At 37.6% G+C, this 22,019-nt stretch overlaps 1 protein-coding gene and 1 long non-coding RNA gene across 3 annotated transcripts in view; one reads left to right on the top strand and one right to left on the bottom strand.

The window, feature by feature from the left end:
* Nucleotides 1-22,019, bottom strand: part of LOC123310584 (cytosolic carboxypeptidase 2-like) — a 799,664-nt gene that overhangs the window by 640,347 nt on the left and 137,298 nt on the right. For both annotated transcript variants that reach the window (XM_044894135.1, XM_044894134.1), the window contains exon 2: nt 17,176-17,390. In XM_044894135.1, the coding sequence (XP_044750070.1) occupies nt 17,176-17,390 (215 nt within the window). The remainder of the gene's footprint in view (nt 1-17,175; nt 17,391-22,019) is intronic.
* On the top strand, nt 10,688-11,472 carry LOC123310591. The gene is made up of 2 exons (XR_006537382.1): nt 10,688-11,048; nt 11,283-11,472. It is a non-coding gene; the product is annotated as an uncharacterized LOC123310591 (long non-coding RNA).

Below are 22,019 nucleotides of genomic sequence, written 5' to 3'. Positions count from 1 at the left end.
GTTGCGCAAACTATCTGTCCTTATTAGCCTCTTATAACAAAAACACACTTATTATGGGAGACTTCAATTGTGCCGATCTAGTATGGCCACTCTCTCAATTACCTGCTCCGACATCATCATCTTATCCATTCGCCGAGCTAGGATTTGGTTCTGGCCTGCAGCATATCGTCGATAGACCCACCAGGTTCAGAAGCGGTCAAACCCCCTCTTTTCTTGATTTGATCTTCGTGTCTGACACTCAACTCACTTCAGATCTAAAATATCTTCCCCCTTTTGGCAAATCGGATCATGCCACCATATCCACAGAAATACAGTTTCGCTCCTCAATAACCAAAAGCCAGTTCAAGACTATTCGCAGACTGGACTACGGGGGCATTTCCAGTGGGCTGGAGTTGATTGATTGGGAGTCATTTCTTACCCCTCTGGATGACATCGAGCTGGTGTGGGGAAAGTTTGTTGATATTGTCGACGAGATTGTTGCTCACCATACCCGAGTGGAGAATGTTAGGCATAGCCCGATCAGGCCCTGGATCAACGATCAGTGTCTTCGTCTGATAAGAAAAAAGAAGGCACTCTGGCAAAGGTATCTTAGATCAAGATCGACGGATGACTATAACCTTCACCGTAACTTCTCCAATCATGTTTCCACGTCGCTACAAAAAATTAAAACCCATTTCGAAAACAATTTAGCATCTTCAAAAAATAAGAAGAAACTCTTTAAATACATCCGGTCCTCTTCCAATACCAAAGTGAGCATTCCACTGGTCAGGAACCTTTCTGGTGAGATCAGTAACAGTCCCACAGAATCGGCTGATGTCCTGGCTGAGGTTTTCTCTCATGTCTTCACGCCTGAATTGACCGGCCCAATGCCACTACCTACATCACCTCGTTCAGATTCCGAAATCTCCAATGTTAAAATAACCGAAGAAACTGTTGGCAAACATCTTTCTGCATTGAACATTTCTTCAGCACCTGGTAGTGATGGAATATCTTCACTCCTCTTGAAACGCTGTGCCAACGCATTTGCAGTACCCCTCACTATTATATTTCGTGAATCTTTGTCTTCCTCTTCTCTTCCCTCCGATTGGCTTTTCGCTTGTGTAACCCCTATCTTCAAAAAGGGAGACAAGCTTTTACCTCACAACTACCGTCCCATTAGTCTCCTGTCGATTGCTTTCAAAGTTTTGGAGAGGATAATCAAGGAGCAGATTTTGAAGTTTTCCCTCGAACACAGGCTGAAACCAGACCAACAACATGGATTTTTTCCGGGGCGTTCAACTGTTACAAACCTTCTTTCCTGTTTGTCCGACTGGACAAAAGCGTGGGACTCCGGTCAGCCAGTGGACGTGATCTATCTGGATTTTTCGAAGGCGTTCGACAGGGTACCACACGGCCGACTTCTCACTAAACTCGAACACCTGGAAATCAGGGGAAGACTGTTGAGCTGGATTAGGGCTTTCCTAACAGACCGCTCGTATCGCGTTCGTGTCGGAAGCGAGCTTTCTACTAGATCGTGGCAGGTGCTTTCTGGTGTGCCCCAGGGATCCGTCCTGGGACCACTACTGTTTATTTTGTATATTTCTGATTTGCCACTTCACTTAAGATCCACCATATCTCTTTTCGCCGACGACCTTAAAATATACAATTCTGCGATTACCAACTATTCGACACTCCAAGATGACCTGGATAGCTTGAACAACTGGTGCAGCACCTGGATACTTCCTCTAAACATAAGCAAATGCTCCATTCTGCACATCGGAAAAAAGAACCCTCGTCTTTCATATAACATAGGTGGTCAGGTTCTGGCACCAGTTTCCCAATTATCTGACCTTGGCATCATAGTCTCTAACGATCTCAGCTGGCGTAGCCATATCGAGCACATCTCATCTAAGGCCAAACAACTGACCTACGTGTTCTACAAATATTTCAAGGGATGCAACTACAGAACATTTGGAACCATTTTCAAGACCAACATCCGTCCCACACTCGAATATGGGGGTCCGGTTTGGTGGTGCACAACGAGAGGCGAGGTAGATTTACTGGAGACTACGCAAAGATGGGCCACTCATATCGGCTATGGACCTATTCGACCCACTTATCAACAGCGACTCAGAGCCATGGGCCTGACATTTTTCGAGGAGAGGAGAGCTCGCGGGGATCTTATATTCTCATACCGAGCTATTCGCGGTTTTCTGGGTGACAGAGTTAGTGACTTGTTCACTTTGAATAGGAACAACCTCAGAGGTCACCACTACAAACTTAAACGTGAAAACTTTAAAACAACTCATCGTCAGAACTTTCTTCCAAACAGAGTTTTCAGTGCCTGGAACAGTCTTCCAAATTCCGTTGTGGAGGCCCCTTCGGTGAACACGTTCAAGAACAGATATGACGGATGGAGGTCGGTTCAACAGGGACACTAATGTTCATGGCTTGGACAGATCTTATCATCAACGGCGATAAACATTCTTTCTTTTCTTTCTCTAATATCTTGATTTTTTTTTCTTTTTTCAAGGTTACTCCTCACCTATTGTGACTGCGAACCAATTTGTAAATTTTTCTTTTTGAGTTTATAGGTTTTTTAAACCTCAACTCTTGTAATTTTTGTAATAATAATAATAATAAAGAACTTTTTGTTGAACCTATTTGCTGACGATGCTGCTGTGGTAGTTTCAGCGATGTCTTTTGAGGATCTACAATTATTATGTGAACTTCTTTTGAGTAATTTTGTGAATTGGTGCCATCACAACAACTTGATGATCAACATCGGAAAAACTGAGATAATTTATTTCACGTTAAGACATAATAACCGGAGACTGATCCTTCGCGCTCATGATCTTGACATTTCCTCTGGAGAGAATGCCAAGTTTCTTGGAGTCCACCTTGACAGAAATTTGAAATGGTCTGTCCATGTTGAGTCGGTATGTCGGAAACTAAACAGTTCGTATTATGCAATAAGTAGAGTGAAAAATATGATTCCCTCGAATTCTCTCAAGGATATCTATCACAGCCTCGTGTATAGTCATTTGTCATACAACATTCTGCTTTGGGGTAGCTCATCAGATAGTGGTAGGGCTTTCATTCTACAGAAGCGCATTTCGCGCATGATGTACAATATATCCCCGCGTATGTCATGCAGACCTTTGTTTGTTGGGAATGGCGAATGGCATTCTTACTTTGTGTTGTATTTTTATCCTGAAATCCCTTTTGTATGTTAAGGAGAACGAAAAAAATATCATTCAATTATCCAGCTTTCATGATTACAATACCAGAAGTGAGGGAAAATTATATATCCCCCAGCACAAAACCGCTAAGTTCGAGATATCCCCTACTTATAAATGTATCAAACTTTTCAATCATCTACCATTAGAAATAAGATCTCTCAATTATGATAAATTCATTCGAGGTGAATCATCTGCCGCGAACGGTTATCATTTACGCTCATATATTGACGCGATAAAATCGTACTCGCGGTGAGAAGAAACAAAAAAATTTCTGAACCAACTTTCATCAACGGTGACCTGAAATAATTGTAGCTCAACAAAAGACAATTTTGTGCTAAAAATCAGTGGGAAAAGACACAATCAATTAAGTAAAATAGTAAACACTAGCGAGAAAGGACTTGAAAGTGTATAACAGATGTAATCACTTTGATAACGTCTTCGCCCAGATTCCAGTGGCGTGCTGCTGAATCGGCTAAACTTAATGAACCCGATATCAAACCCCGATCATTTGGAATCACAAATGTATTCCAGCCAACCAGGAACATCACAGGATGTCCCCGCAAATACATCGGTAAATGATACTCCAATGGACGAGACAAATACATACTATCATCGAATGTCATCAACAAGCGACGAAGAATTTCGAGGATTTGAGAACAACCTAACAGAAAATAACAAATGGCAGGTAATCAAAACTACAACTACAAAAAGAAGGAAAATAAAAGCCAATAACACAACACAAATAGCTACTACTAACAGATTCAATGCTCTCAGCAACCTGAACGAAGATACCCAACAATCCAACAACAGCACAAATAGTTCTCCTAAACCACCTCCGATATTCATATATGGAGTTGTGGATTATACAAAAACGGTAGAAAGACTCAGAACAGTTGCAGAGGACGAACAATATTCCACTAAATGCTTGGCAGACAATACTATAAAAATAAACAGTTCAACACCAGAGACATATAGGAAACTCATTAAGTTTATGCGTGATAACAATATAGTTCATCACACATACCAGCCAAAAGAAGAGCGCGCTTATAGAATAGTGATAAAACACCTTCATCACTCAACAGATCCTAACGTAATCAAGAACGAATTAGCAAACAAAGGACACCAAGTCAGGAATATAATTAATGGAAGGCGTAGATAGACGAAAGAACCACTAAATCTCTTCTTTGTAGACTTAGAACCAGCCACTTACAACAAAGATATATATGCACTAAAGTACCTCCACAACACAGCCATACAAATTGAACCCCCAATTAGAACAAATGGAATCAAACAATGCATGAGGTGCCAGCAATATGGGCACTCAAAAACTTATTGCAACAGACCGTTCGTCTGTGTTAAATGCGGAGGACCACACAACACTGCCACTTGCAGAAAAAGCAAAGAAACGCCAGCAACATGTGCTTTATGTGGAGGAGATCACCCAGCAAGTTACAAGGGGTGCGAATTCTATCACAAACTACTGAAAACTAACCGTAATGCTTATAATAGACAGAATATACAACCGAACAGGAGGACACACAACAATGAGCAAACAACGTTCTCAACACAAACACAACATACATCACCCCCCATAGATAATCAGCAATATCCAAAATTACAATCTCGCCAGGAAGAAACAACATTCCCACATCACTACCAGCAAACAACAAGAAGTTATGCCACTGCAGTTAAAACAAAAAATCAAGAACAACCAAATGATCTCACAAATGTAATGAACAAATTTCTAGAAGAGTTTAAAACAATGTTTCAACAATTAATTCAACAGAACACCATGATGATGAACATGCTAACAACCCTTATCATTAAAATTCACTAACTTCATTAAAATTGCCGAGTGGAATGCCAACGGTCTTCTACAACACAAGAATGAAATAGAAATTTTTCTCCACTACAACTCAATAGACATCTTACTGATAAGTGAAACACACTTCACAGAGAGGTCCTACTTCAACATACCCCAATACACAACGTATCACACCAATCACCCCGACAACACCGCACATGCCGGCACCGCCATCATCGTCAAAAATACCATCAATCATGTGGAACTACCGAAATACAATAAAGACCTGCTACAAGCTACAACTATAAAGGTACAGCTTGCATCGTACAATATAAAAGTTGCTGCAGTGTATTGTCCACCAACATCAAAAAAGAGAACTTCAGTGACTTCTTTTCAACACTGGGTCCTAAATTCATAGCAGGAGGAGATTATAACAGCAAACATACCCTCTTTGGGTCGCGACTCACCACAACTAAGGGTAGGGAACTTGCTAGTCTCATACAACAAAATGGCTACAGTTTCTTATCAACTGGCACCCCCACATATTGGCCGACTGATCCCAAAAAGATTCCAGACCTACTGGACTTTTTCGTTACAAACGGCATCTCTTCTACAAACATGGATATTGTTCCAAGCTACGACCTATCATCGGACCACTCCCCCATAATTGCAACAGTCGGCGCCTTTGCAATATATAAAAAACCAATTCCAAGACTACACAACAGAAGAACCGACTGGGAAGAATACCGAAACTAAATTGAAGAAACGATAAGCCTTGATGTGAGCCTGAAAAACCCAGATGAAATTAAGAAAGCGCTGTGCACATTCAATAACCTGATTATACACGCAGTGCAACAAGCAACCCCAGCAATGAACGAAGCAATTCAGGTCTATAATATCCCGGCGAAAATTAAGGAGCTCATAGCACGAAAAAGAAGGGCAAGAGCAAACTGGCAGCGGACACATTCCCCAGCAGATAAAAACATCTTGAACAGAATAACCCGCCAGTTGAAGACGGAACTCAAAGAGGCAAAAGAGGCCTCATTCAACAATTATGTCTCAAACCTCAACAGAAATGACAATTTCATATGGAAGCCGATAAAAAGTTCCAAAAAGCCTACGATGCACATCCCAGCTATACGTAATTCAATATCTGATATACAGTGGGCTAGAAACGATGAAGAAAAGGCCAAATTATTTGCAGAACACCTAGCCGGAGTGTTTACCCCCAACGACGACGCCATAGATTATGAAATAGAGAGGGAACTCCTGAATATACCTGATTTTACAACACCTATCTAACCTCTCAGAACAGCCGAAGTTCAAGAGGAAATCAAACACCTCAAAATAAAAAAAGCAGCAGGATCTGACAAAATTACCACAAAAATGCTGAAAGAGCTACCAGAAAGGGGGGTTATCTTACTAAAGAATTTATACAATGCCATACTTAGACAAAACTACTGGCCAGAGCAGTTTAAAACAGCAGAAGTCATTCTCATCCCAAAACCTTGGAAAAGATCCAAACCTTGTTACCTCATACCGGCCGATCAGTCTGCTTCCAGTCACATCAAAAATCCTTGAACGACTCGTACTGGGAAGAATCAACTCAGATCCAACAACAGAGCAATGGATACCAGATCATCAATTTGGGTTTCGAGCAGCTCACTCAACAGTGCAGCAAGCACACAGACTAAGCCACGTAGTTAACCAAGCATTGGAACAGAAAAAATACTGCACATCCGCATTTCTGGACGTGAGCCAAGCATTTGATAAGGTCTGGCACCCTGGCCTACTTTACAAGATCAAAACATTTCTTCCAATAGCGTACTTCAAACTTCTGAGATCCTATCTGAACAGCAGAAAATTTAGAGTGAGAGTGAACGACAAAATATCGACAAATTTACCCATAACATCTCAGTGGCGGATTTACCATAGAGGCTGAGTAGGCTGAAGCCTAGGGCGGCAGATTTTAGGAGGCGGCAAATTTGGGGACAATTTTTTGTGAACCCATTATAGAAACTGAAATACTTGTATTTCAAAGCTATTTTAATACCTATCTACATCTGATTTTCCCGAAATATAAATAAACTGAACAAGTAGTGCATCATTATTTTGCCCTGCATGGTTATTAATAATAATAATTATTATTATTATTTTCCTGTTTCCCTCTTATTTCGGCCGCATTGGACTCTTTACTGAAACTCCGTGAGGGTGAAAAATTTTTGGTGATTCTGAATCGTTGGGATGTGTTTCTTCGGTTTCTCGGAAAACACAATTCAAGAAATGTTTGTCCAAACTTCGATATAGCAGTTCGTACCTATGGCTCTATGTATACACCAGCGACGAATGTTTCGGGTTAGAGAAGCTTTTTTTGCTTGAAAAAGATGAAAAGTTAGGTACCTACGAACCACATTAGGGCAAGAAAAGCTGAACGCTTTAGTTTTTTTGTGTATTGAGTCAGAACTAATGAACAAAATTTCATATGACGACATAGCAAAAAGATATTTTAACAGCGGGTTTCATAGAACTTTGATTTTGCGATCAACGATTTGACAGTCACTCGATTTCTAAAACGAAATCACTGAAACCTTTTCGTTTTTGAATATATTGAACAAGTAGCAATTGAGAATAATTTAATGGACCTATAAACGTCATAATTTGATGCGAGAATGATATTCTAAACGATCTTGACTGAATTATAACTTGAAAATAAAAACAAATCGACGTATTAGTTGATTCCCTGATTAAGCTTTATGAAACCCGAGGTGAGACTTTTATGACTCACCTTCCTATTTTATTGTCAGCGTCAGTTAGTTTGTGGCCATATAATACCTACATATAATAATATGAACATTTACAGAAAATTTAGGGGGCTTTAAAAAAATAGGGAAGGTCTTTCCTTTTCTGTACCCCTGCTTTGTTACAGCCCCCTAAAGATGGCGTCCGAAAAACAGTTTTCAAAATTTTTTTAATGAAAATCAATAAACTGATACGTATTAAATCAAGCAGACATTTTGTACGGTCGTGAAGGCATTACAAAAAATGTTAGGTTCTCTTTGTCTGTGATAGAAAGGGGTAGAAAAAGCCATCCCTGATCTTTGTTTAGCAAGAAACTTTTTCGATATTCATATTTTACAATGAAAAATTAATTTTGGATAACTAAATCTATTCTCAAAAATAAGGTCTCTTGTGATTTCTTGCTAAAATTCACGGTATAAAAAAATAATCATGATGATAGCGTGAGTCGTAGAGGCTGGAATCAATTCTGAACTAGAATTTATCTAGTAAGCGGATGTAATTTTGGTACGACTAGTTTTGATTAACTTTGATTCAGTTACAATTATTTGTTGATTTGGCTATCATCTTGAGAATTTTGTCACATACTCATTAAAATGATTGTGTGCGCAAACGCAGAAATGTTCGATATGCACTTTGTTTAAGGTGTCCCTTTTTTTCTGAAAAACCGTGAATATTCGCAAGATACTACAAAAGACCCTATTTGTTAAGGATGGATCAAGCTATCGAAAATCAATTTTTTCATTGTGAAATATGGAAAAAAGTTTCTTGCGGAACAATGTTTAGAGGTGGCTTTCAATAGCTAGCACTTTCAATCATAGAGGAACAGCACCGAAATCTTCCCCGCATAAAATATCTGCTTAATTTCATTCTTGTCAGTTTTTCGATTCTCAAGAAAAAAATCAAGAACTGCTTTTCGAGTGCCACCTTTAGAGAGCTGTAAAAATATTACATTGAAGATCCACCCTATTTTTTGACAAAGAATTTAATTTTTCGCCATGTATATATTATATTTGATGTTTGTTTTCGTCTTTGCTACTTGTTTTTATAGTTGCTGAACTTTAGTTCAGCATTTATGCTGAACTTAAACTAAATAATTATGGTAAGGGCGGCAAAATTTGAATAGCCTACAGGCGGCAAATATGTAAATCCGCCACTTAGGAGTACCACAAGGAAGTGTTCTTGGTCCCTTACTGTATCTATTGTACACAGCTGATCTACCAACCAATCCACATACTGTAATGGGAACATTTGCAGACGACACCGCTGTTTTAGCAAGCGACGAAAACCCTGTAGAAGCCTCTCACATGCTGCAGAATCACCTGGACGAGATACAAAAATGGTTGAGTAAATGGAGAATCCATCACAGTAAAATACCTGGGCATGCACATGGACAAGAGACTAACATGGAAAGAACACGTCATCAAAAAGCGTAAACAAATAGATCTCAAAGTTAAAGAATTGCACTGGCTCATGGGAAGAAGATCAAAACTGGCAATAGACAACGAATTACTGATATATAAAACCATCATAAAGCCAATTTGGACTTACGGAATCGAGATATGGGGTTGCACTAGCAAATCAAATATTAAAATAATCCAAAGAAGTCAGTCCAAAATTCTTAGGATGATAGCAGATGCACCATGGTATGTTTCCAATGAGACCCTACACGACGGCTTGAACATACCCTACGTGAAGGACGTCATAAAGAATGAAAGCGATAAACACCACGCAAGGCTTGAGGGACATACGAACATCCTGATACACCCACTGACCGAACCTCAGCACAGTAGGAGACTCAAACGAAAATGGCCAGCAGACCTGAAAGAGTTTTAAGAAGGAACTGTCAATGGACAGGTCCTCATCACGATAACTGAGAGCAGCCTGCTCTAACGCCAAAAAATGAGCTTAAAGAATATAATATTCTGATTGCTTGTAATATTGATACAATAAAAAAAAAATTATGATAAATTCAAGAAGAAAGTTAAAAACTTGTTATTAAGTAGATGTTATTACACTGTCAAAGAATACTATGATGATTGTATCACTGAATAACTGCACTATTGTTCACTTTTCTAATTTGACTTGTCCTATACATGTATGTACATATCCTAAAGGATGAATGAATTATTATGACTTCAGCCTTGCGGCTTTCACCCTCCTCTCCAGAGGAAAATTCACTTATCCCAGATATCTCAGATATCAAAAGGATTAAGCTCTGTTGGAGCCCTTTCCAGGTTTTCGGGCTCGTGGTGGTGGTCGGGTCCGGGTCGCTCCTCGCCTTCCTGCTGTAGGTTGGATTCCTGCTCCACCCGTACTTCCTGTCGGAGCAGACGGTGTTCCTCTGCATTCCCCATGTACTTGCGTACAGTTCTCGCCGTTCCGAGCAGTACCGCCTTCTGCATGACTCTATAGATATTTTCGTCCAACTGAAGTTTCCTCAAGTTCTCTAGTAGTTCTCTAGTAGTTATTATTATTATTATTATCCCACAGTCGCATTACAGGACGAGGTGACATGGTCGATGTGTAAATCGAATTCAAGTTTGGAATCGAATATAATTCCTAGATCTTTTACATGAGTTAAACGGCTTAGCACCTCGTACCTGCATTGAGTAAGGAAAGAAAATTACATTTTTATTTCTTGTGAGAGAATACTTATTTTATCGAAGGATTTGCTGAAATAAGTGTAAACAGCGTCGACCGAATGTCTCTATCTAAACTTTCTAGAAGGTATTCAGTGAAAATAATTGAATTGGCCCTTTGAAAAATCCATGTTGAATAATTTGAGTTTGTACAAGATGAAGGAGGTATGATTCGAATAGCCAAAAATACAAAGCTTACTAATAGGTCTGTAATTGCTTATAAGCTTAGAACATAGAACAACAGGAAGGAGCCTTTCCACGCGAATACAAGGACAGGAAGTGAGACCGAAGTGCACCAAATTATGACTCATTGTTTTGTTTTGATATAGGTGTCAAACGTGAAGCTTTTATCAAATTCATATCAAATTGTTATTTTTAGGATATTTTTCGAGTTAAACTGCGTTGGATTTTGTAGAGTTGAGTGAAATTAAGTTGTGAAGTGAATTCTGAACTATTTTACCTAAAGAAATTATTAAAATAAGATATTTTTGTGGTAAGGAACTTTTTCCAGAAAATGGTCAGTTGTGTAGCTTGTGGCTATTCAAAAACACCAAAGAAAAACAATTCCGGTGTAACATTTCACAGGTAGGTTTTATTCATACTGTATTAACGTCTTTTTTTGAATATTAAAATGGTATTCCTGTTTATGTATTTTGACGTTATCGTGAACAAACCATGGGCGTAGTTGACATTAGATAATAAGGATTTCAATTGAACAAACTGGGTTTGGTAGATTCAATTTTCAAGAATATTTTGAAAGCAGGAATGACAAACTGTTATGATTTCTGAAATTAATTAGTCTCAATATTATTGTTTCAGATTTCCTTAGGATGAAAGACGTAGATTTAGATGGGTGAGTTTTGTTAATAAGCCTGGGTTTACTCCTAACAACAGGAGCTTATTGTGCTCCAAGCACTTCAAGGAAGAATGTTTCAACAGATCTTCACAATCTGTTATTAGATTATTTCCCAATGCATTTCCAACTATAGAAGCTCCCCGTGTGAAATATGTAAGTGATGAATTGTTGGTAAGGACTGTTATTATTTCTTGAACTGGGGTCGTTATGGCTCAGTTGGCCTTCCGGGAACTGCGACCACATAGATCTTTGGTTCACTACCCTACTCATTCATGGAAACCTAAGGAGGTCTTTAGAATGGTGTTAATAAAACCGAAGACTTTCTTAGGGGCCTTGGCCGTTACCTCTTGGGTAACCAGAGCTGGTTTTCCCATATGAATGGTTCTTAGGCCAGCCAGTTCTGTACACTTACATAATATGTGATTGTTTATATTGCTGGTTTTGTTTCTTTTAAAATTGGACAGAAACTGAAATGTGAACAGTGTGTTGCACAGTTATTTGGAGTTAAGGAGGATTTCCTAAACTCCTCGATTGCAACAAAATCAAAGGGTGGTTTGAGTTACCCAAGTAATGGAGTCATTGCAATATGCCAGACTGCAGAAAAATTTTTAAGAAGCCAATCATATTCAAATAAAAAAATTAACCGTGAAGAAGGTTCACTTAATGTAATTAAACATTTTATTGGAAAAAGTGTGTTTGATGAAATGATTTTTCATGATTTTTCCCCATTAGAGAGTCACGAAACTCTTTTAATTAAAAGTATTTCAAATTGTTATTTAAACACGAGGTTGAATTATATTTGTAAAAATACTGTAAATGAAGATAGAATAAGGAATTTGTATAATAGATTGATTTTCTTTAAAAACCAATAAACATTAAAAGTGACGTTCTATATATTCTTTTTAAATAGATAAATATACAAAATTTATTTATTTCTCAGTATTCACAAGTACAAAGAGAAAAACAAATACATTTTTCCTACTCACATCTTTCGAGATTTTAATTCCTATGTTTCACAAGAGTATTCCCAAAATATTTTTTTTCTTTCCACTCAATAATAGAAAGCTTTCGAAAAATAAAAAATGCGATCGGAAATTAGCCAAAATTACGTTGGACAGTAATTGAGATTATTTATGCCCTACGCCACTGCTAAACCGGAAATATGGATTCCGCCATATGTGCACCAAATTCGGTCACACCAAAATGAACAATATGCTCCTTCCTGTTGTTCTATGTTCTAAGCTTATAAGGTTCTTTTCACCTGACTTGAAAATGGGTATTATAGTAGACTTCTTCCATTTCTTCGGAAACGCTCCTATTTTTAATGATTTGTTGTATATTATTGTTAGGGGTATAGAAAATGCAATGATAAATATCTGTTAGGAGTACAAAGGTGGCTACAGATTACTCTGACTTGTTGTGGGACCAAGTCATAATGCGCATGATTCAAAAATCATACGTATTTGCGTGGGAGCTTTCAAATTTTTCTGACGTTCTAACATTGAAAATCAATATTATCCATAGGCGAATTCTTTATTTGTCAAAGTGTCAATACTGTCAGTCAGTCATTCAGTTTTCGTCAAGCCACCTAAAATGCATCCATGTATCGAATGTAAAATTTTTTTATATATCATGGTTTCTGATTGAATTTTTCGCCCAATAATATTTCCACTTTTTTGTCCAAGTGTCAGAATTCTGATCAAATATACTGAATGACTTGATCAGCCATGGACATATTGAAAGAAAAAAGAACACACCATGATTGCCCGTTCAAGACAAAGGAAATCATATTTTTTCTTCTCCGTACGATTTGTTCTGGAATATTTTGTTATCGAAACCTCGTTCTAACAATAATTATTACAACAAAAAAGAATAATCTAATATGATGCAGTCGTCTGAACATGAGGCGCTTAGATATTTTCCATATATACTCTTTTATTTATTCGAATGTATGTACTACGCCAACTTCAATTGGAAACATAAGTCGGCCATATGCAAACACCATATCAGAGACATCGATTGAAATTCAGTCTGGGAGGACTCTGCATCTTCTGAATCTCTTTTCGGATTTTCACTCCCAGTCTATGAAACAAAATCAATTAAAATATGGAAATAAGAAATTTGCTCCTGTGTAAATTCTTAATAGATTTTTTTTCAGAGACTGGGAGCGATAACCCTAAAGAGTTTCAGAAAAAGACCATCTCGGTAACACTGTCCTGATTTTTCTCCACTCTGTGGTTTTATACTTAAAGCATTAGGTATTCTAAGGTAGGCTGACCAGATTATCCAATGTTCAATGACGGACGGACCTGATTTATATATACAGGGCGAGTCTTTGAATCGTAAAAATATTTCAACAGTATAGATTCTTGAGATCAAAAGAAGAATTTTTTTCTTGTTCCATTTTTTCCGATTCAGCCCTGATAAGAAAATATAGCCATTTTAGGTTTTCATAATGAGCCCTGGAAAAACAAAATTACCTACAAAATAACTAAATGAATCTGTGACATCTGTGGATCTTTCAAAAAGAGTTGCATTCGGTCAAAATTACCTAATTTTTAGAATTTCACAGATATCTTTTATTTTGAACTTCAAATTACTCGAAAACTATATTCCCAAATTCATTTCATTCGATAAAGCCATTAGTGAAAACTAGAAATAACATTTTTTTATATTTTTCAACCTGTATCTTTTAAACGGAGACCATTCGGAAAAAACGGTATAGGAAAAAAGTGTTTCTTTTGACCTTAAGATTCTACTGTTAAATATTTATACGAGTCTATAAGACTCACCCTGTATATGATTCCAGCTACTCAGTTTCCTACAACGTATGGCGATAAAAAAAAATCTATTTATTGAAAATAGAGAAATAATAGAAGTCTATTACAACACAAAAACGAAAATTTAATAATATTACTATAATGGTTGTGCATTACACTGTGTAATGAGAAGAGGGCTTCAGGCGTTTATAGAGAAGCTTATTCATCCCCAAAATTTGAATGTCTCAAATATTTGGTCAGGGAGGAAGACGCTGCTGCATTACAAATTTTTTTATGTTCGTAACTTGAAACATGCCGTACATTATCTCTTCTTCCTCCAAACGCAATCTAAATTGACCCGAACACTTCGTACATTGGACTTCAGAATCAAGTTTTGTGTTTTAAGAAATGGAAATTCTTTCGAAAGATCTTCCATAAATTTGCACTTTCTTTTTTTAATATCCATCTCAAATAATCTTGAGAAAAATACTTAAATTTAAGATTTTGACGGACGTTTTCCAGTGACGGACTTCTTGGACGATTGACGGACTGTCCGTCACATTGACGGACGTCTGGTCACCCTATTCTAAGGGTACGGACATACCCAAGATTCATGGATGCTCGCGTGGAATTAGCGAGCGTTACATCGATGGACAAACCTGTATTTTCAAATAAGACCGTACATACCAAGGGTTCGAAGATGGTGATGGTGAATCGTGCAGGTCGAGATCGCGGTCGAGGTTTACATCGATGTCTGGCAATACGTGTTGCAGATGCTTTCCCAGGGGCTTGACACTTCCTTACCCCCACCCCAAATACGGTATTTAGTTCTGCAATCAATCGCTAAGTGGCACTGCATACGAAAATATATATCATATTCTCCACAGATTACTGTATTCTGACATATTGGATTTGTGAACGCCTACAGTGTCAATGTCAATATGTTTTAATGCAAATTCTTGTTTACAAACGAGATCTTATACGAGAGTAAATTAAAAATACCCATTTATTGAACTCGGCAGTTTTATCAGGAAATCAATTTTCTTGTAAGAAATATTTGATTCAAAGAACCACGTAATTATAACATTAATCATTTATACTTAAACCAATCCAACCAAAAAAAAATTGTGTTAATGGAAATGAAAGTCAAACTGTGTAGTCAGTTATCAAGCTACTCCGTGGGGTCAATGATGAAGCTCATTTCTCAATGGGGTAAGTATTTTTTTCAAACATAATAATACAAAAATTTACTATTTTCCTTTTTAGAAATCAAGCATCCGCTTCAGCTTCACAGAGAGGCTATCGACACTGCTGACTTTATACCATTCTTGGATGAGTTATTTGATTCGTTGAATGTATCCAGAGCTTGGACATCCACTGCGAAACTCTTAAAGAAGACGGTTAGTATTCAAATAGAACACAATGTTTGTTGGGAGCAGGCAATACAAATTTTCAACAGTATTTCATTTTATTGCACTCGAAAGAAAAGATCCATTGTGGTGCCCACTTTGAAGAGTATAGTAACAATATTGAAAGCATTCCTTTACCTTAGGCAAAAACTGTTCAATGATTATCACTTTAAATATATTCACACTGGGGCTTTCAATCAAGATTGTTTAGAAAACCTTTTTGGGTACATTAGAGCACATGTAGTAAGGAATACTAACCCAAATGTTGAACACTTTATTTCATCATTCAAAACTTTAGTTATTAATAATTTCATGTCAGTGCATTCCTGGTGATCTAACTGTGAGGAAGATAAAACAGGGAGTCGTTGTTTAGAGACTTTGAAATCTTTCCTGCAGGAAAATATAAAATCCACATAGGTCTTTGGGCGACTAATTTTTTCTTTTCCAAATTATTCATGCATTCTAAGCTTTGGCATGCTGTTTTTGATTTCTATTGCCGACTCCCAACAAACATTGTGTCCTTTTTGGATAATGTTGAAGATTTCTGAATATATAATAATTTCAACCTCATTTCCTATGAACAATATTATTACTGTTTATTATAATTATTGTCTTACGAAGATATGTGACCCTATTGACATTTTACCTCTGCTCATATATTCATTGCCATAATTATAGCTTATGTATTTCCATATTTTTTTTTCCTGTGCTGGAAATATCAATATATGTATATTTTTCATGAGATGTTTTATTTCTCCTTTAAATTCGCCCTATATAATCCATATTATTTTATCGACGTCTAAAACACCAGTGAATGGGCTAATTTAAATTTCGCGCCTTGCAATTGCAGTTTCCTGTTATACCGACATTACTCCCAGTTAGTTGGGTGGCAACCGCATGGGGGCGCTGAGGGCGGGATAAACTGTATTTTTCACCGTAGAACGTGAGTGTCAGATCTATTCTACTCTGTAATCTGTGTGCTTTCCTTTCATTCAAAGCTCACAAACAAACTGTAAAATAAATACGTTACCCTGGTGAATGTCACGTGATTTGAAGAGCACCTAGGTTGCGTTCACAAACTTACTCAGAGCAAGCTCTGAGTAAGGTCTGATTACCCGAAGCGTTCACAAACGTACTTTTAGTTCCTCAGAGTATGCTCTCTGAGCATGACCATACTCATACTTTACTCTCGGAGTAAGTTTATGAACACACCCCAATAAGCGTGTCGCGGTGACAGCAGGATGCTTAAATCCGTTTTCCCTCGCCGCCTATCATCGCGGGTTACAGCGAATGTCGATGGCAAAACAAAATAGTTTAATTTTATATGGCGATCGAGCTATACCTTGCACGCTTATTGGTGCTCCTCAAATCACGTGACATTCGCCACGGTAAGGTATTTATTTTTCAGTTCGTTTGTGAGCTATGACCGAAAGGAAAGCATCTTCGACATGTTTTGCCAGACGTCGATGTAAACCACGACCGCGATCTCGAACTCCACCATCCATGCATCTTCGGTATGTTCGTACCCTAACACATAGAATAGGCAGATATTATACCTACTCAATGCTTAAAGTCATTTTTGCATGATGCAAACTACTATTCTACAAAATAAGAAGAATATACAAACACATTCATGTTTGAATAAGATCAGATGTTATTTATATATTGATAAAATAATTCGCCCAAACCTGACACTCTGTTGGCCACCTGGCTGGCTGAATTTGAAAATTGTTGATATCAAAAAGATTCTTGGAACCTATTGATTTCACTCGGATCACACATTCGTCTGCTTCATCCATTTCCAGAGGTTGTTTCAGAAAATAACTCGCAAAATAACCGGATAATTTTGGTAGCAATGGAAACAAATTTGCTTGCAGATCTTTCACGCCAACATTGCTGCAATCTGGAAGTAAAATGAAACAGTTTGTCAGTATACGAGGTTATATTGAAAAATTCTTAGCCTACTATAGAACCAATCAAAATTTAGATGTCAAAATATTTTTTACTCAACATATTCTCCTCTTAATTGGATACATTTATTACAGCGAACCTGCAACGTCTCTAGACCTTTCAGAGAAAATTTAAGATCTTTTAAACTTTTTTCAGTTGAGGAAAAAGATGATAGTCGGATGGAGCCAAATCTCTGAATAAGGGGGGTGTTTTAGTAATTCAAACTCTAAATCACGAATTTTTTACATGGCAACATGAGATTTGTGTGGAGGGTCGTTGTCCTGCAAAAACAAAACACCTATGGATAGCTTTCCGCGTCTTTTCTCTTCAATTTTTTTCCGAAGAGTGGTCAGTAATGCCGAATAGTAATCTCCGGTTATTGTTCTACCCTTAATCATGATTACTCCATGGCAATCCCAAATAACTGAAGTAAGAACTATTCCAGCAGATTTTTGGACACGAAACTTCTTAGGTATTGGAGAACTAGGGTGTCGCCATTCCATCGATTGTTACTTTGTTTCTGGATCGTAGAGATGTACCCAAGTCTCATCCATGCTAACAATTCGGTTTAAGAAGTCTACATCGTTTTCAAATCGAGCACAGATCGAACGCAATGCTTCTACTCTTGCACGCTCTTGGTCAACATTCAAACAACTGGGGATCCATTTTTCATGCCCAAATTGACCTAAACTATACAAGGTGTTTCTTAATTGACTGTCAATGTTTATAGGGGTGAATTTCGGGCCCATTTTAAGAAAAAAACTTCATATGAACATATGTCCTTAACGTCTCACCTTTTGAGATATAGGGTGATTAAGTTTTCAAAAATAAATAAGAAGAACTGAATTTAAAGACTGATGAACTGATACACGAAATGATGACAACCGCCTTGAGAACAGAAATATCAAATTTTTGGCCACAGCTCACCACGATAAGTAAAAATTATTTCTTACTTACATATATAATGTAATTTATTTCAATGCAGAGAAACATTTTTTATTTTCATAAGTGAAAACCGTGCATCGGATTGAAAAAAATTAAGTGATCAACTTTGGTAAGAAATGATTGGAAATTTCAAAAATAATTTTTATTTCAGGAGAAATCTGTGGCGTACCATCAATGTCTAAATTTAAAGAGTGATACATTAAAAAATGCCTCTTGATTCATAGTACATGAATGACAAGTTTCATTAAAATATCTGAAGTGGTATTGTAGATATTAATAATAAAAGATTCATTTTTGGGAACATTACCACCCTGTATCTGTATCTCAAAAGGTGAGACGTTTAGGACATATGTTCATACGAAGTTTTTTTCTTAAAATGGGCCCAAAAATCACCCCTATAAATAATGATATTCTATCAGGAAACACTCTGTAAGGACGTTTTCTGAAACTTACTCGGGTTCATTCGATCCCTAACCTTTGCGTTCGTTTACCTAATCCGAACATCTAACCCGTGTTCAGATAATGAGGGTTTCTACATGGAAGCTTCCGAAGAAGTCGACGATTCAGCGAGAATGAGTCTGAAGGACGGACTACTTTACGAGAGGATAACGAGCAAATGAAAACTCAAATCGCGAAACTGAATGAAATAGTCCGCCAATTGATTAATGAACTCCGCCTAGCGAAAGAAGAAATAAATAAGCTTTCAGCGCCAAAACCCCCTACATTTGCCGAAATTACGAGTTCGGCAGCGAGAAATAATGTCACTTCTGACATTAAGAGGAATCAAGCAACGCTAATTGCTAAACCTCAAAATGTGCCCCATCTTAACGCGCGCGTAAAGACAACTCCTCGTCAGACGAGGAAAATACCAAAAAAGCACCAGAAGTGCCTAGAAAAGACAGAATCCCACCCATCACGATGATGGGCACCTCAGATTGGGTAGCGATTTTTCTAAAGCACTCTATACCAAGAAGTTGAACTATAGCCGCGCAACCGTAGTTAAAGACGGTATTAGAATCATCGCGTCAACCGTAGATGATTATAGAAAAATTACCAAATTTTTCGAACACCATGGTAAAGAATTTTTTACCTACCAAATGGAGGGAGAGAAGGAGATATATGCCGTCATCAGGCATTTACCAATCGACGCTGATCTTGCGTTGATTAAGGACGACCTGATATTCGAAGGAATATCAGAAGCTGAGGTGTCCAGAATGACATCGTACAAGACGAAGAAGTCCATACCTCTCTACCTGGTTAAAACCCAGAAAAAGGAAATCTTCGAAGTGAAGCGACTCTGCAATCTCTGTATTGTGGTTGAACAAAAAAAGAGGCCTAAAAGTCCAAGCCAGTGCTTTAGGTGCCAAAGGTACGGACATGCACAAAACAAATGCTCCTTCCCATGGAGGTGCGTGAAGTGCTCAGGAAGCCATAGCAGCAATGACTGCACACTCACCAGAAAAGGTGAAGAGAGAAATGCCACATGCGTCTTATGTAGAGAAGAGGGCCATCCAGCTAGCTACAAAGGATGTAGCGAGTTCAAGCTGGTGACCAGAAAGAAGAATTTCCGAAAACCAGCTGAACAGAAAAAGCCGGTAAATAAAACTACTGTTCAAAAAATTTAGGAAGTAGCGAAGGCCAAACCTACAGAACAAGAAAACAAGAGGGAGACTTCAAAACCAGTTCAGAAAAAAGAAGAACAGAAGAAGCCTCCAATAAAACAGGCTGTGAAAAGTCAACAGGTGAAGAAAAAGATATCTGAATCAGCCGATGATTTAGATATCTTCACGGAGAAAATTTTCAACAAGATAATGTTGAAAATTGAGAGGGAAATGGAGAAAAAACTCCAAGCATTATTCAGTAAACTGAATTAATGGACATTACGGATATTTGGAAGAAATCCCTCAAGATAATCTCGTGGAACATAAACGGGATCAACACTCGGAAAGCCGAGATAGAATAAATAATATCAGAGAGACAACCTGATATTAAAGCCCTACAGAAAACAAGAATAAATCGGAACAGACGACTGAATTTCATGAATTATGAAACATATAGATGTGACAGAATTACAAACACCAGAGGAGGAGTAGCAATATTGGTGAGAACAGATCTGAAACACTACTTCAGAAGTAGATCCGACGAAACACAAGGAAAAACAGAAGAAGTGACGATTGTTGCCGAATTAAATCGTCAAAGAGTCGAAATGACCTCGGCATATAGGCCACCACAAAACAATTTCAATTCAATTCAATTCAATTCAATTTAATTCCACATAAACACCTTAAAGGTAAATTACAAATGCAGAACAGAGACAATACAGAGAAAATATTCTAACCTACAATAGTATAGTTTTCAATTCATTAATGGTAGTATTGTTTTTGTTACAATTTTATTGCACACATGCATCATACAATTTACAGGAGATAAGTGTCCATGTATTACATGAAAAGGTTCCTTGTTTAAAATTTTCAAATTCAATTTGGGAACCTTAAAATTAATAAATTTCACAAAATCACAATCTTGGTAGCTCACATTATTCAGAACTTTGAACATAAAGGTCACAGCCTTGAATTTACGCCTATTATCTAGTGAAATCATACTGAAATCCTTCATCATGTTTTGGTACGATATTCTAAATGGATATTCATTATATTTTATCAGGTGTAAATAGCGCAGAAACCTTTCCTGAACTTTCTCAATTTTGTCTATGTTAGTGACTGTGAACGGCATCCAAACTACCGAGGCATATTCGAGATGAGGTCTTACGAGGGCATTGTACAGCAGAGTGATAGTTGAACAATTAAAATCTTTCGCATTTCTGAAGACCAATCCCAACATTCTATATGCCCTTGCGGTTGATAATTCAAAGTGGCTATTGAACTTTAGATTCGGCTGAAACATGACACCTAAATCTTTGGTTTTCGATTTGCGCTCAATTATTTGTGAACCGATTGTATAATTGAATTGTATCGGATTCATTTTCCGTGTGTAGCTAACAACATGACACTTTTTGATATTCAAAGACATCTTGTTCATCTTAAACCATCGCTCTACTTCATCTAGGTCTTTTTGCAAAAGGCAGCAATCTGACAGATCAAGAATCTTCCTGAAAAGCTTGAAATCGTCCGCGAACAATAAAGCCACACAGAAATACAGGTGAGCAGGAAGATCATTCATAAAGATCAAAAAAAGCAGTGGACCGAGTATGCTTCCTTGAGGTACACCTGATATCTGAATTATAGATGGAGAATATGCACCTCCAATCTTGACGAACTGCTGTCTCTGCCTCAAATATGAGTCAACGAAACTACAGGCTTTTTTCGAGAACTCTCCTGCAGCCAGCTTCCTAATAAGAATTGCATGGCTAACCCTACCAAACGCTTTCTCGCAATCAGTATATACTGTGTCGAGCTGATGACCACTTTCAATTGCTTCCGCTGCTAATTCAGTAAAACTACAAAGATTGCTTACCGTCGATTTCCCCCTAGAAAAACCATGCTGAATCGGATTAATCTTGAGATGTGAATTTTGTATTATTTCTTGATATATTATCCTTTCAAATATCTTGGACAAAGCATTCGAGATGTTTATGGGTCGGTAATTCTCGACTTGACATATTTCCCCCGACTTATAA

The sequence above is a fragment of the Coccinella septempunctata genome, chromosome 3 (genome assembly GCF_907165205.1).
Source record: "Coccinella septempunctata chromosome 3, icCocSept1.1, whole genome shotgun sequence".
Classification (NCBI taxonomy): Eukaryota; Metazoa; Arthropoda; class Insecta; order Coleoptera; family Coccinellidae; genus Coccinella; species Coccinella septempunctata.
This window is presented reverse-complemented; position numbering and strand designations above follow the sequence as displayed.